At 36.8% G+C, this 12,832-nt stretch overlaps 2 protein-coding genes across 4 annotated transcripts; one reads left to right on the top strand and one right to left on the bottom strand.

Moving 5' to 3' along the window:
• Positions 1-750: 750 nt before the first annotated feature.
• LOC113509386 (uncharacterized) lies at positions 751-4,047 on the bottom strand. Its single transcript, XM_026892720.3, has 3 exons — positions 3,809-4,047; positions 2,257-2,339; positions 751-1,833 (listed from the first exon to the last, which is right to left on the bottom strand). The coding sequence occupies exons 1-3, from the start codon at positions 3,836-3,838 to the stop codon at positions 1,716-1,718; spliced, it is 231 nt and encodes a 76-aa protein (XP_026748521.1). The 5' UTR covers positions 3,839-4,047; the 3' UTR covers positions 751-1,715.
• Positions 4,048-4,851: 804 nt separating this feature from the next.
• LOC113509427 (uncharacterized) lies at positions 4,852-11,760 on the top strand. Of its 3 annotated transcripts, none has more exons than XM_052899466.1 (12): positions 4,852-4,992; positions 5,811-5,866; positions 7,952-8,110; positions 8,247-8,366; positions 8,452-8,589; positions 8,670-8,866; positions 9,037-9,200; positions 9,446-9,680; positions 9,816-9,965; positions 10,203-10,271; positions 10,559-10,682; positions 10,949-11,760. In XM_052899466.1, the coding sequence occupies exons 2-12, from the start codon at positions 5,832-5,834 to the stop codon at positions 11,112-11,114; spliced, it is 1,557 nt and encodes a 518-aa protein (XP_052755426.1). In that variant the 5' UTR covers positions 4,852-4,992; positions 5,811-5,831; the 3' UTR covers positions 11,115-11,760. The 3 variants fall into 3 exon arrangements, with proteins under 3 accessions (XP_052755426.1, XP_026748569.2, XP_052755428.1); XM_026892768.3 differs by having other exon boundaries at positions 4,917-5,156; XM_052899468.1 differs by lacking the exon at positions 5,811-5,866 and having other exon boundaries at positions 4,917-5,156.
• The last annotated feature ends 1,072 nt before the right edge of the window (positions 11,761-12,832 follow it).

Here is a 12,832-nt window from a genome sequence, read left to right as displayed (position 1 = left end):
CTTTTATAAACATGATTCCACAACTGTCATAATACGACTGACTCGCTATAGGACATTCAGCCGTGTTTTGAAGATGAAAATAAACAATATAAACGAATCTAATAACTACATGTGCAAATATACTTTGATATTGTACGTGTTCAAGGCTCTTAGCGATACAGGTTTAATATGTCATGTGTTCAAGATGATATACCTTGCTTAGTAAGTACTTATGTCTGTAAACGGTTGAAGCATAAACCTATAACTATGTTGAAGTCAAGATCGTAAATATGCTTCTAGAATAATAGATTGTTTTTAGCACTGAGCATTCAAATGTACACATTTTAGACACCGACCATACTTACGGTTTCCGTTGGCCTTTTTGAGTTTCGGTTTTAATAGAAAATTGACCGAAAACACAACTTCATTCTAGAAATTATTTTCAATGCCACATCGACTCGAACAACTTTTTTGTGGGACCCCTGCCTTATGTAGTGACAGGCGTTTTTATACAAGTAGCTCTACGTGTCTTACGATTTAAGATTACTATTCGAGTCTTCGGATTCGCCATTTCCAGAAGACTATATGCATACTTAGCAAAAACTCATAGTTTCACATCCTTTTATTACGGTAACTATAGTTATACCCAGTCCAAAACAATAAGGGGCCCCACTAGAACGAAGCCTCTCAGTTCGCATTTACGCCACTGAGAAAACCTGTTACCAGCATGTTTGGTGAATTAATTCAACTCATTAGCATTAGAGGTATTAAAAAACAATTGTTTTTAATTGTAGTTATTTATTTTGCATAAAAAATATATTTACAAAATTTCTTACACCTTATATCCCTAATTTAAATAATATCGACTCATTCATATTTACTGTTCGCTGTGATATTGTAAAATAATATATCGTGATAGAACTATAATAAACGGGAGGTGAACAGTCCACGGTGCTGTTCATGTTTATAAACAACGATTATAAATTTCCATCAAGTAAGCTTGGAACACAAATCTATCAATTAACCAAGATTTTATTTTTTTATAAGAAGAAGACAATACTTATAATAATAAATTTAAAAGGACTAAACGTCCGAAGACTGAAAAGGAATACGTGTGAGACCAGGGTACTAGTAACATTCTATTATTATTATTATTTGTAATGTTTCTATATACAGAGTAACTAGTGTCACTCGCTCCAAACTCCTAGTGTGAGTTGTACTTGTACAAAGATTAATGTTACTATTGCGTTTAGTACGTTTAGTGGGCCTACCATGAAGTGAAATTTCGAATTTTCCGACTCCATTTCGTGTTGTTGTTCATACCGAAATCTGTACAGTAAATGAAGCTTTTGTTCGTCATAAATCCTACCATAAAAGTCCAATGGAACGATATTTCAACATTTTTTTTTTTTTAAATGGTCCGTATTATGTAATATTGACGTCAAACTTTTGTTTCGTTCGGCCCTGCAATTTCAGAAAACGTTTCATGGTAGGCTCTCAGTACCTGAATGTATTAAACTCGCACTAATGGCAGGAGAATTAGATCTTGTCTCTATAATAACAAGTACCTATTATTATTCATTACCGAATTTTTCATTCTTTAGTACCCACATACGAATAACTATTAATGAATACATCGGTGTTCTTCATTATACATCAAATAGGTACATAATTACATAGTACCTTTCCAATCACCTTGTCTAATGTTGTATTTGTCGAGACACAGCTCGGTTCCCCTAGTGTATGCCCTCTAGCGGCGAGTAGGACTTGTACTGGTACAGCTCGGGCCCTCCGTAGCCGTAGAGCAGCTTGCCTCGCCCGTTCTCGTCGTAGTATGGGTATCGATAGTTGGGCCTGCAACACAACAACAGTAATATGGATGAATTTAAATTACAACAGTGTTTCCAGGTATTGCAAAATATTAGAAATGAAAGGAGAAGAAGGGATTGTTAGTAATGGGGATAAGCAACCCCATTGCTAGCAATAAACTATCAGGTCGACCGCCTCGCGGTTCCCCCTGGAAACCATCGTGCTTAATTTATTGTTGAATTCGTCACAATGGACTAACTGACCTGCTTCATCCAAACCTATCATCCCTCACCGGTACCCTACCAATGTATACCGATAGCGCAGGCGGAGTTATCATTACATTATCATCTATTTAAAAAAAAACCTTAGAAATGACACCGCATGAAGGTAAGCAATTACCTCTACATTCCCAGTTTCATATAAAAAAAGTTAAAAGATTCTATTTATGACCTAAAATTCCATATTCACCTTTCAAAGTACTGGAAATTGGGCGCCCTCGGCTGCGGGATGATGGCGCGCGCTGATGATAGCGTGCAAAGAACTACCACCAGCTGAAAAATAAGGGAAACTCCATCAGCTTATAGCGTCGTAGATTTCAGCCCAATTGATAAAAATATATCTTATCAGATCGATCTACACGCGGTCCCTCTGAAAATCATCTTAATTTATTCATGATGAGTTCGTCACGATGGGCCAAAAGACTTTCACCGTCATCTATTAATCGCGAGTAATCAAATAAACATATTTTTTCTATCCGTATTATCATTATCAAGTAAAACAATTCCTTGACCTATGGGTTTGTTACATAACAAATTGTGTCAGTGGTGCCATCTGTCATTTAATAGCAAGTTGTTCGATACTGTGATTGCGTTAGCATGCCATACAAATAAATAGCATACGTGACATGACCTACGTAACGCAGGTTTTATTGACGATATTATTGACATTTGACTAATCTGAGCCCTGAAATAATATTAAAATATATCCTAGATAGATATACAAGATATCACACATATTCTCTGTAACATCTTAGTCCACAGGAATGGCATCTCATGAGTATTCTGTGACATTTGTTTAGGAATGGTTACCAATTTGCATTAGGCAAGCCGTTAACTTGTTCTCCATTTAAATTTTAAAAATTTAAATGAATATTTCTCATTTGTGTAACACACTACACGTTCATTTTTAAAGTAGAAGATAAATACTGAGGAAAGTATTTATTATAATATTGTGGTGTTATTTAAACTTCTTCCAAAACAAGAATAGTCTCATTTCACCTATATTTTTTTTAAATGCGCAATAACGGTTCCATGTCAATTACCTAGATACAATAACTAGAGGAAGACTTTGTACAAAAGTCTTTTGCTTGGACACCTCTGTCCCACTTGTGTTTCTACTGTGAAGCATTTTTGTTTGCGTGTTTGTGTTTCGGTTTGAAGGCTAGGATATGGCAGTGAATTTACTGGGTACAGAGGAATAACACCTGAGTCCTCAGGAATGACAACGCATGGGGGGTATCATGGGCGAAACAGTATACTCTGTTATGTTCATTGTACTGCTCATGTCTACCATGACGATTACCACTTTGCGTCAGGTGGGCCGTCAGCTTGTTTGCCATTCTAAGTTGCATAAAAAAAACATACGATAAGGCATAGATAATCATGTGTCTATATACGACAGTTATCATTTTCCGTTAGGTGGGCCGTCGACTTGTTCGCCAGTCAGAGATGCATAAAAAATACCTCTCTGAGAACTTACTAGAATTATCCACTAGACAGTTCCTTCCGCATAACAAATCTTATTTCCATTTACGTTTTAGTACACTAAACAGAGATGGTTCTACTTCAGCAACAAAAAAATACATTACATTATAAAAAAACACATCAGAATGACACAATGTGAAGAGTAAGTCAGCCTAATGGGGGCATCCTTCGACACAACACTTTCTAATCATTGTCCCAATCAATACAAAACAAAAATAATTAAGTCATTCTATACTATAACTGAATTGTCAACTAACCATCAACATAAAGTATTTCAGACACTCCATAGTAATATAGCACTGGTTTCGTCACAGCGAGATTCCGTTGGAATACAACGACCAAATAAACTGGTGTATTATGTTTGTGAAGCGAACACGGACTGGTGTTTCGTGATGGGTGGGAAGTGGTCGAGCGGTTACGACAGGCGAGCGTAGTGGAAGGGAAAGTTGTGTCTACGCGTAATGGCGCTCCGTTGGACCTGTCTCGCCGTTAACTAACGACTCAATACTTGCCTACTTATCAATGACGCAAAACCTTGGAATGACAACTGTATTTCATACGTTCTGTATAATAATGTGGCCGCATCCATGAACCGAAATCAGAAATGTTCAATTGTAATTTGTAAAATTACGCAATAGAGAATCCTAGGCATAATTGTAAAATTGCGTAATATTAAAACATATTACTTGCTACGGATCCAACAGCCGCCACTTTTTTTATTCATAAATTAGTTAAGCCAGTCGGCGAGGTATGCTGCCTGCATTTGGGAATCCCTCTATACATGCCTTACTACCTACTGTTTTTAATTGATGATAATGGAATCATCCATATGGTAACTGAAAAAGCAGGTCAGTTAGTCCATCGTGATGAATACAACTAGAATTCGGCACGATGGTTTCCAGGGGGAACCACGTGAAGGTTGACCTACCAGGGTATACTGCTAGCAATGGGGCTGGTAGTCCGCATTTCTAACAATCTCTACCTATTAGTGTTTTTTCTCCTATTTTTACACATTCTAATTACTTTTTAAATATCATATAATATATATATATATATATATATATATATATATATATATATATATATATATATATATATATATAATGAGAATAAAAAACTTTAATTCTGTTGCCAGTGGAGCCGTTTAACGGAATAAAAAAAAGTATTTGGTGTAAAACAAAATATACCTACATTAAAAACGTAAAATTCTGTTATCAATTAATTAACAATAGTTCGACGTATCGGCGAATGATAACAAGTCGTAATAATTCCCCGGTATCTACTCTATATCTCGCCTATGTATATAGTTACCGCCTACAGAATGGATATGCGTGAATCACATTGCGCGTGACATCATAGCACAGCACTGCCACAAACAAACAGAGAGCGGCGACCGGCGGCGCCGCACTCGTCTCGTTACTAAACAAGCACAATTCGAACGGTAACTATTAAAATATATGTAATACACAAGAACGTAAATTAGTAACGTGTCAAGCAAGTTAATTACAGGTTTATGTTGCCTGTTTATTTGTATAGTGCAGTTATTTAATTACAGACAGTATTGACTAATAATATTACAAGACAGCGGTGTATTCTACATACTTGGTAAATACCTATTATTAATGAGATATGTTATTTTTTTCTATTTAGGAATAATAATTTTATAATTGTATTCTGGATAATTTTTTATTTGCTAGAAAAATAAATGCATGCAACCAAGTGACTAGGTTAAGTATACATAATAACTTACCTACCTTACCACTGATTGACTAAATATAAGGAAAACAAGTCAACAAAAGCAAGTGTCGCCATCTATTGTTTCTAGTATACATTAACTATAATATTTTTAAACAACATGTAGTACCTATTTTTCCCGTAGCGTACTGCCTTTTCTAGAATGATTATGACAATTTATAAAGTTTAGTTTCAACTATCCTGATTTAATACAGGTTTTGTTTGTCATTTCTCTTTATATAATAACACGTTAAGAAAATTTTCTGTAGTTACAAACTTATCTATTCTGACTCCAATAAATTGTTATTATTATTTACTAGCTATCTCTTGCGGCAAATTTCATTCAAATCTGTTTAGTAATATATTTGCGAAACAGTAACAAACCAACGTTATAAACTTCTACATTTATTATATTAATAAGATATTTAATAATACATTATGATTTAACGCTGTAACATAAAGTTGAATCACCTTAATCAGTCATACTTATAAGTATTAGATAAAAGATAAATCAATAAATTTCAGGAAAACGAGATTAACCAGAATATGGATATAGTACGGAAAATTCAAAGTATTTCATGGTAAGCTATAGATATTACTTCTTGTGTGATCTTCAATGGGCACTCTTACAGGATTAATAATAATAATAGTGTGGACGATGGCATATGGTACGTGGTCTAAAACACGAATAAATAAATATAAACCTACGTGGTCTCTGAACGCTAGTACAACATAAATAAGAATGATAGAAAAGTTATACATATGTCAAATAAAAATCAATAAAAATAAAATTACAATTTTAAGTTTTAACACAAAATCAATGTGACAACAAGACACGGCATTAATATATACATTTATAGTTTACAAAAAATCATTAATATTGTAAAAGTTATTATCTATTAACCATATTTTTAGTTTCAATGTAAAATACAGGGTGGCCCAAAAGTCCTTAGAAAAGTAAAATTTGAATTAAACGAAAACGGCGCGCGTGAGCGGTGCAGGGGAAGCGGGGGCAGTAACTTCGGTTTCTGGGAATTTAGTCGCGATGGAGCGTTTCACCGGAGCGGACCGTGCGTTTTGTGTGCGCGAGTTTTATCAAAACAACAATTCGGCAACCGTTGCGAGGCGTAAATTTCGAGAACACAAAGGTTTACACAACTTTGATGACACCTCAGCTCTCCAAACGATTAAGAATTGGGTTGCTAAGTTCGAGGAGACCGGTTCGACGTTAGATAAACCGCGGTTGGGTCGCTCAAGGACATCACGTACGGAACAAAACATCGACACAGTGGCACAATCTATTCGTGAAAATCCTACACAGTCAACTCGTAAGCGTTCCAGTGCATTAAACGTATCCAGGACATCGTTACAACGGATTTTGAAGAAAGATTTACTTATGCACCCTTACAAAATTCAGTTGGTGCAAAAATTAAAAGAAACTGATGCTATTCAGAGAGTGAATTATGCTAATGAAATGTTTAATCGGTTTACTTCGTTCAATAACATAATGTTCTCTGATGAGGCACACTTCCACATTAACGGACACGTTAGTAAACAAAATTGCCGCTATTGGAGCTCAATTAATCCAAAACTTAAGCACCAGAAGCCCTTACATAGCCCTAAAGTTACAGTTTGGGCCGCTATGTCAGCCCATGGCATCATAGGGCCTTACTTTTTTGAGGACGGCAGAGGGCGTATTGTTACTGTTACTTCGGAGCGATATGTGGCCATGATCGAGGAGTTTTTCACACAAAAATTGCAAAACTTTCCAGGCTTTAATGCCCGAACATGGTTTTTTTTTTTTTTTTTTTTTTTTTTTTTTTTATAGAACTTAGAATGGCAAACAAGCTGACGGCCCACCTGATGGAAAGTGGTAACCGTCGCCTATAGACATGAGCAGTACCATGGACATAACAGAGTATACTGTTTCGCCCATGATACCCCCCATGCGTTGCCATTCCTAAGGACTCAGGTGTTATTCCTCTGTACCCAGTAAATTCACGCCATATCCCACCCTTCAAACCGAAACACAGCCATGCAAACACAACTGCTTCACGGTTGAAACACGAATGGGACAGAGGTACCCAAGCAATCGACTTTTGTACAAAGTCTCCCTCTGGTAAAAACAGTTTCAACAGGATAGAGCAACTTCCCACACCTCCAATACTGCTATGCCCGTTATCCGTCAACTTTTTCCAAACAAAGTTATCTCTAAGAGAGGAGACATTTCCTGGCCACCACGTAGCCCGGATCTGACTCCAATGGATTTTTTTTTTGTGGAGCTATCTTAAGGCTAAAGTGTACGACTCTAACCCGCGGTCAATTAATGACCGAAAAGAAAACATCCGCAGAGAAATGGCAAGTATTTCAGCAGGGACGTGCCGCGCAGTCATCGACAATTTCAGAAGGCGTTTGCAAGAGTGCCGTGACTGTAACGGATTACATTTGGACGACGTTATTTACAAAAAATAATTCCCGTTTTTCTAGCTATATTTACAAATAAAAATATTATTCATAGTGTAATTAGTTTTATTTTAATTATTTTTTTTTCATTACTAAGGACTTATGGGCCACCCTGTAATTTAACGGCAATTCTTTTATTTTTTTGGTATTCGCAAGACAGATTGTGTATGGCAATGACGAGCGTACTCCCTAATTAATTTCAGGTGCAAGGAGCCTTGGGGAGCGCCAAATATTTCCGATGAAGCAAAGCAGCTACTTAAAGAATGCACAAATATCACTCCACCAGAGTTAATTGATGATCTTCAAGAAATTATTCGAAGGAGCAATGAGTTTCCTATTAAATTTCCTATCGACACTGTAAGGTAATTAGTGAATGGTTTATAGAATTAGCTATTGACGAAATCTAATAATACGTACACTTAAAATAAAAAAATATTATTATTATATTAATGTGATATTTAAGTGTTTATAAAGGTTTCAGTACCCGTTGTATTTCAGATTAGAAAAACTCAAGACAAGGAGACCTATTGAAAAGCTGAAAGAAAATGTAAGGTCCACTTACCCTGTACTCCATGAACGGGTGCTCGTCCTCATGGCCAACTTTCTAGTCTACAAGAGGTATGCCATATAAAAGAATTTTGCTAAAAAGGTTAAGCATCGTAAAAAGAGAAAAAGAATGACTTATAAAAATAAATTGTTTTAGGAAGTATGGATCAATCGTCGAAAAAGAAATGTATTCGAAAATGTCTGTGGTAGAACTTATTGATAGGATACTGCACAAACGAGCTATATGTTTTATGAAGAAACAAGATGTCTACCTGCTTCGGTCAGGTAAAAAGGGGTAAGTTCCTGATCTGTGATAATTTAACATTAATTACGTAATGTAGTTAAAAATATGAGTTTCCTCTACTCCTATAATAGTGAAGGCGGTTGGGAGAGCATAGGCACTGCAGAGGAGCGGCCTCCCCTGGTGCTGGCTGACTACCTGAGCTACGACGAGCTGAAGCTGTCTGCGCTGGTGTCCGTCAGCGGGCCCACCGCCTGCATCAACGACGGCACGCGCCGCAACTCCGGCGTCGTCAAGGAAGACAACATTGAGACTGACGCTATTATAATTGGTAATATTTTTTCCCCAAAACCAAATAGATTATATGTAATTTGATTAATCGCATATAATAGATAGCAATATGCTAATAACCTTATTGCATTACATATGGTGCATTTTAATATACATTCCAAATATGTTGTTGAAACTCAATTGTCATGGTCATCAGAAATTTTATTACAGGAGTGATAGGGCCACGTTTCCAGCGTCCAGGGCGCGTAGACTGCGAAGATATTCTTATTACGGAAGACCAGAATCGTGAAGAGAATGGCTATGGAAGTATTCCTTCGGATGGACCGGTAACAGCGAAACAAATGTGGAGGAAATTGTGGGCGGACTTTTATCAGGTAGCTTGCAATAATTTACATATATACATACATACATTACATATATACAATAATATCCATAGGCATTTACTCTACAGTAGATGATAAACCTGCGAAAAGAAGCTTTGATTAAATTTTAAGGTTTTGAATAAATGGAACAGGCTTTTCTTGTTTGAACCAACTCTAAGTCCTCCTCATACATAGACACACTACTTTCGCCACATTCAATTCTACTGTATTATTTTTTCCATTCATATTGTCTTCAGATTCCAAGCATGACATATAAGCAGCTAACGTCAACAGTTCAGCTAAAAGGAGTTGCGGCCCGTGACTCACGCGTGTTCACGGAGCGATACGCACGAAGACCGCGTTCTAGCGACGTGTTCGACGCTACAGCGTACTCACGGCGGCTCACGCTGCTCGCCGACACGGTGCTTATCGAGGCCGATGCTCGCGCCGCCGCCGCCCGGAAACCTGCCTTCGTCAATATTATCGGTGCAGGTGAAATGCAAAAACGTTCTAGACAAATACACGTAGTAGTAAATTAGATTCTTTTAATTATTGTAAGGGAACTGTGAAAATAAAGAGGCGTTAATTAAACCATTAATAATAATATTGTTCCACTAACGTCTGCAGGTCTCGGCGTATGGAAGATATCACCTCATCAATTGGACCTGTTCATCCTCACTTTCTTGCAGAGGATACACTCACTGCTTAACGACGGAGCGCTGCATAACATATCAGATGTCAATTTTGCTTATATAAAACCTGGAGATAGTGTACTTCGTGAGTAGTTGTCACTTTATCAATTTTAAAATAATCGTGTTTTAAAAATCGCTTTTGCTAATGATTTAGTTCTTCTACAGTCGTCGCGTATTCTAACTCGTGTATTCCAACTTTAAACTGGGAAGGTAGCATCAGATAGAACGAAGTACAATAAGAAATAATATAAATAAAAGATAGAATAGTGTTAAATAAAAATTGTGATATTTGTAAAATAAAGTATTGCTTATCTGATTTTAGCTCTGTTCAAGTCAAATGCATCTAAAACCGAGAAGAAAGTTTTACTAAAAAATGAGGCACATCCAAAAGGTATGTGGTAACAATATCATAGTTATAGATTTAAGTAGTGTTTAGGCAAATTTTTACAACTAACATCTGAATATTCCATTCGACATGGATTTGCATATTTGAATTATTGTAAATTAAAGATGAAGTAAAATAAACAATTTAAGATTTCTAAATCGCTACAAAAATTACTCAAATAAGAAAGTGAACAGTATCTATCTATGTACCGAGCGAGCTAAGAAATGTATCCAATGTCAAAGACCATTAGCACTTTGTTTTGTCTATTCACCAGTTTTATACCATTTCTCAAGGTGGCATCAGCGTGCAGGTGGAGGACCGCGAGCCGTCGTCCGCGCTGGTCGGCGAGCACGCCGGCAAGCTGCTCGTCATGACGTACGCCTGGGACGGGAACGCGCACCCCGGCAACGAGTTCTGGTTCGTTTACATTTCAAATCCAACTAAATCAGAAACATTCAGATTTGACTGATCGTTTCTGATCTAATTGCTACACCTCTATGTTCTCAATAATAAAAAATATATTGCCCCGTTGAAACTTAATATTATCATGGAAGTTTTTTCCTGCAAATTTGCAATGTATATAATGATTTTTCACCAAGCCTGTTTTTGGCTACAATTTTATTATACCTATATGTACACCGGGTACACGTGTTGTACGGTTCCTAAATAGTGTGTCGCTGCAGGCTCGGCAAGCTGGCGACGTCGGGCGACCCGGCGGCGGCGTGCTCGACGCAGGTGAGCGAGCTGCACAGCGCGGCCGTCAACCCCGCCGTCTGCGGCCGCAACGCGCGCGTCGCCGCCTCGTGCGGCCTGCGCTCGCTCGCAGCCGCCGCAGCGAACCTCGTCTGAGAACGTGCACGTCCAGAATAAATTTATTCACTTTTAAAAAATTCAAAGTCAATTTTTATTGTACCATCCGTTTGTAAATAGTTTCAACTGTCAACCGCTAAGTACTAAAGATTCGACTGCTACTAAATGCGTTTCCTTTTCCTATGTGCGACACTCAAGAGCGAAATAATGACACTTCAGTATTTTTCAACCACATAATTATTGTTGGAATATTATATTATTATTTTAATATAATTTATTATTTATTTGTTTATTTATATACTGTGTTATTGTACATCCACTTGCGCACAGGCGCACTTATCCCTTAAGGGATTTTTGAGAAACCGAAAGGAGAAAGTGTCTATGTATAATATTCCAATGTGTACATTTTCGCATACCCGCAGCTAACTATCTACGACTTGGTACCGACTCTATAAAGTACACATATTGTCGTGCCGCACGATTGCAAGAGAATGAGCCTTTGGACATATTATCGCATTCTTTCTCCAGCTAACATCTTGGTTTAATATTCTAAAAATAAATTTATTTTTATACTTATCAAGTTAGCTACTGATTAATTAATCACTAAGTAGTTTATAAATATGTGTAGTAAGATTCTAAAGTAATCATAATTATTACAATAAACACCTTATTAAAAAAAAAATAAGTTTTATTTCAATACCATCTACAGTCTACACCCTCATGACGGTACATTTGTTGCTTACATAGGTAGGTATTCCGAATTTAGCTACTCAATAATTTATTTGCATTGACATAACCACATACCTAATAATAAGTTGTATGTGTGCCGACTCCATTACACTTATGTAATCTAACAAAACAATTATAAAGTTAAGAAAGTAGAATTGCAACCTCCTACATTAAGGTCAGTACCTGCAGTCTAGGGGAAAGGGATTGTTAGTAATGCGGTCTTACTGATCCATTACTAACATTACACCCTATCAGATCGACCTCTATGCACTTCCCCCTGGAAACCATCGTAGTTAATACTAGTGGAATTCGTAACGATGTTTTTTATTATATATTAGTAGTATTTCCGAACCGATACGACAACATAACCTTCAAGAAAAGAGCATATTCCTTTTTAAAAGGCCGGCAGCACACCTGCAATGCCGTAGGTGTTGTGGGTGACCATGGGCGGCGGTAGTCACTTACCATCAGGTGAGCCGCATGCTCGTTTGCCCCCTGTGTTGTAAAAAAAAAAAAAAACTGACCTACTTTCATCCTCACCTATCATCACTCACTGGTGCCCCGCCAGAGTATACCGATAGCGCGGGCGGGGCAACCATTCCATTATCACTTATTAAAAAAAAGTACTTGCAGTCTTACTCAGAAAGAACAAATTTCTGAGGAGGTACGACTTTGCACTAATAAAATTCAACACATTATATATATATATAATATATAGGCATTTTTAAATATTTAAAATTCCGATAACGCCATCTAGTAAAAACTACAAGAAGCATCTAATTTTTTGATGTTTACATATTATGTATGTCGCTCTCAATCGTAATTGTCTCTTCCAAGTTCTACTAGTGCACACTTCACTTCTTGTTTATTATATTCTACTTACGTATTAGATGACTGCCTATACTTCATTTCTGTGATGTCTCTACGCAATATGATTCATAATATATATAATCATTTGCACGAGCGAGTGTTTGTTTTTCAAAAACATAAACAACAAATAAAAATTAACTGACTGCGTAAATACCTAA

Source organism: Galleria mellonella, unplaced genomic scaffold (assembly GCF_026898425.1).
Source record: "Galleria mellonella isolate WM207_F2 unplaced genomic scaffold, CSIRO_AGI_GalMel_v1 utg571, whole genome shotgun sequence".
NCBI classification, from domain to species: domain Eukaryota; kingdom Metazoa; phylum Arthropoda; class Insecta; order Lepidoptera; family Pyralidae; genus Galleria; species Galleria mellonella.
Note: the sequence above shows the minus strand (reverse complement) of the source record. Positions and strands in the feature narration are given on the sequence as shown.

Bases quoted from the DNA above. Each gene is read 5' to 3' on its own strand.
- LOC113509427 (XM_052899466.1), top strand. From the start codon at position 5,832: ATGGATATAGTACGGAAAATTCAAAGTATTTCATG. The intron at 8,367-8,451 runs GTATGCCATATA...AAATTGTTTTAG, and splicing joins AACTTTCTAGTCTACAAGAG to GAAGTATGGATCAATCGTCG. The intron at 8,867-9,036 runs GTAATATTTTTT...ATTTTATTACAG, and splicing joins GACTGACGCTATTATAATTG to GAGTGATAGGGCCACGTTTC.
- LOC113509386 (XM_026892720.3), bottom strand. From the start codon at position 3,838: ATGGAGTGTCTGAAATACTTTATGTTGATG. The intron at 2,340-3,808 runs GTTAGTTGACAA...CTTATTTTTCAG, and splicing joins TGAAATACTTTATGTTGATG to CTGGTGGTAGTTCTTTGCAC. The intron at 1,834-2,256 runs GTGAATATGGAA...GTTGTGTTGCAG, and splicing joins AATTTCCAGTACTTTGAAAG to GCCCAACTATCGATACCCAT.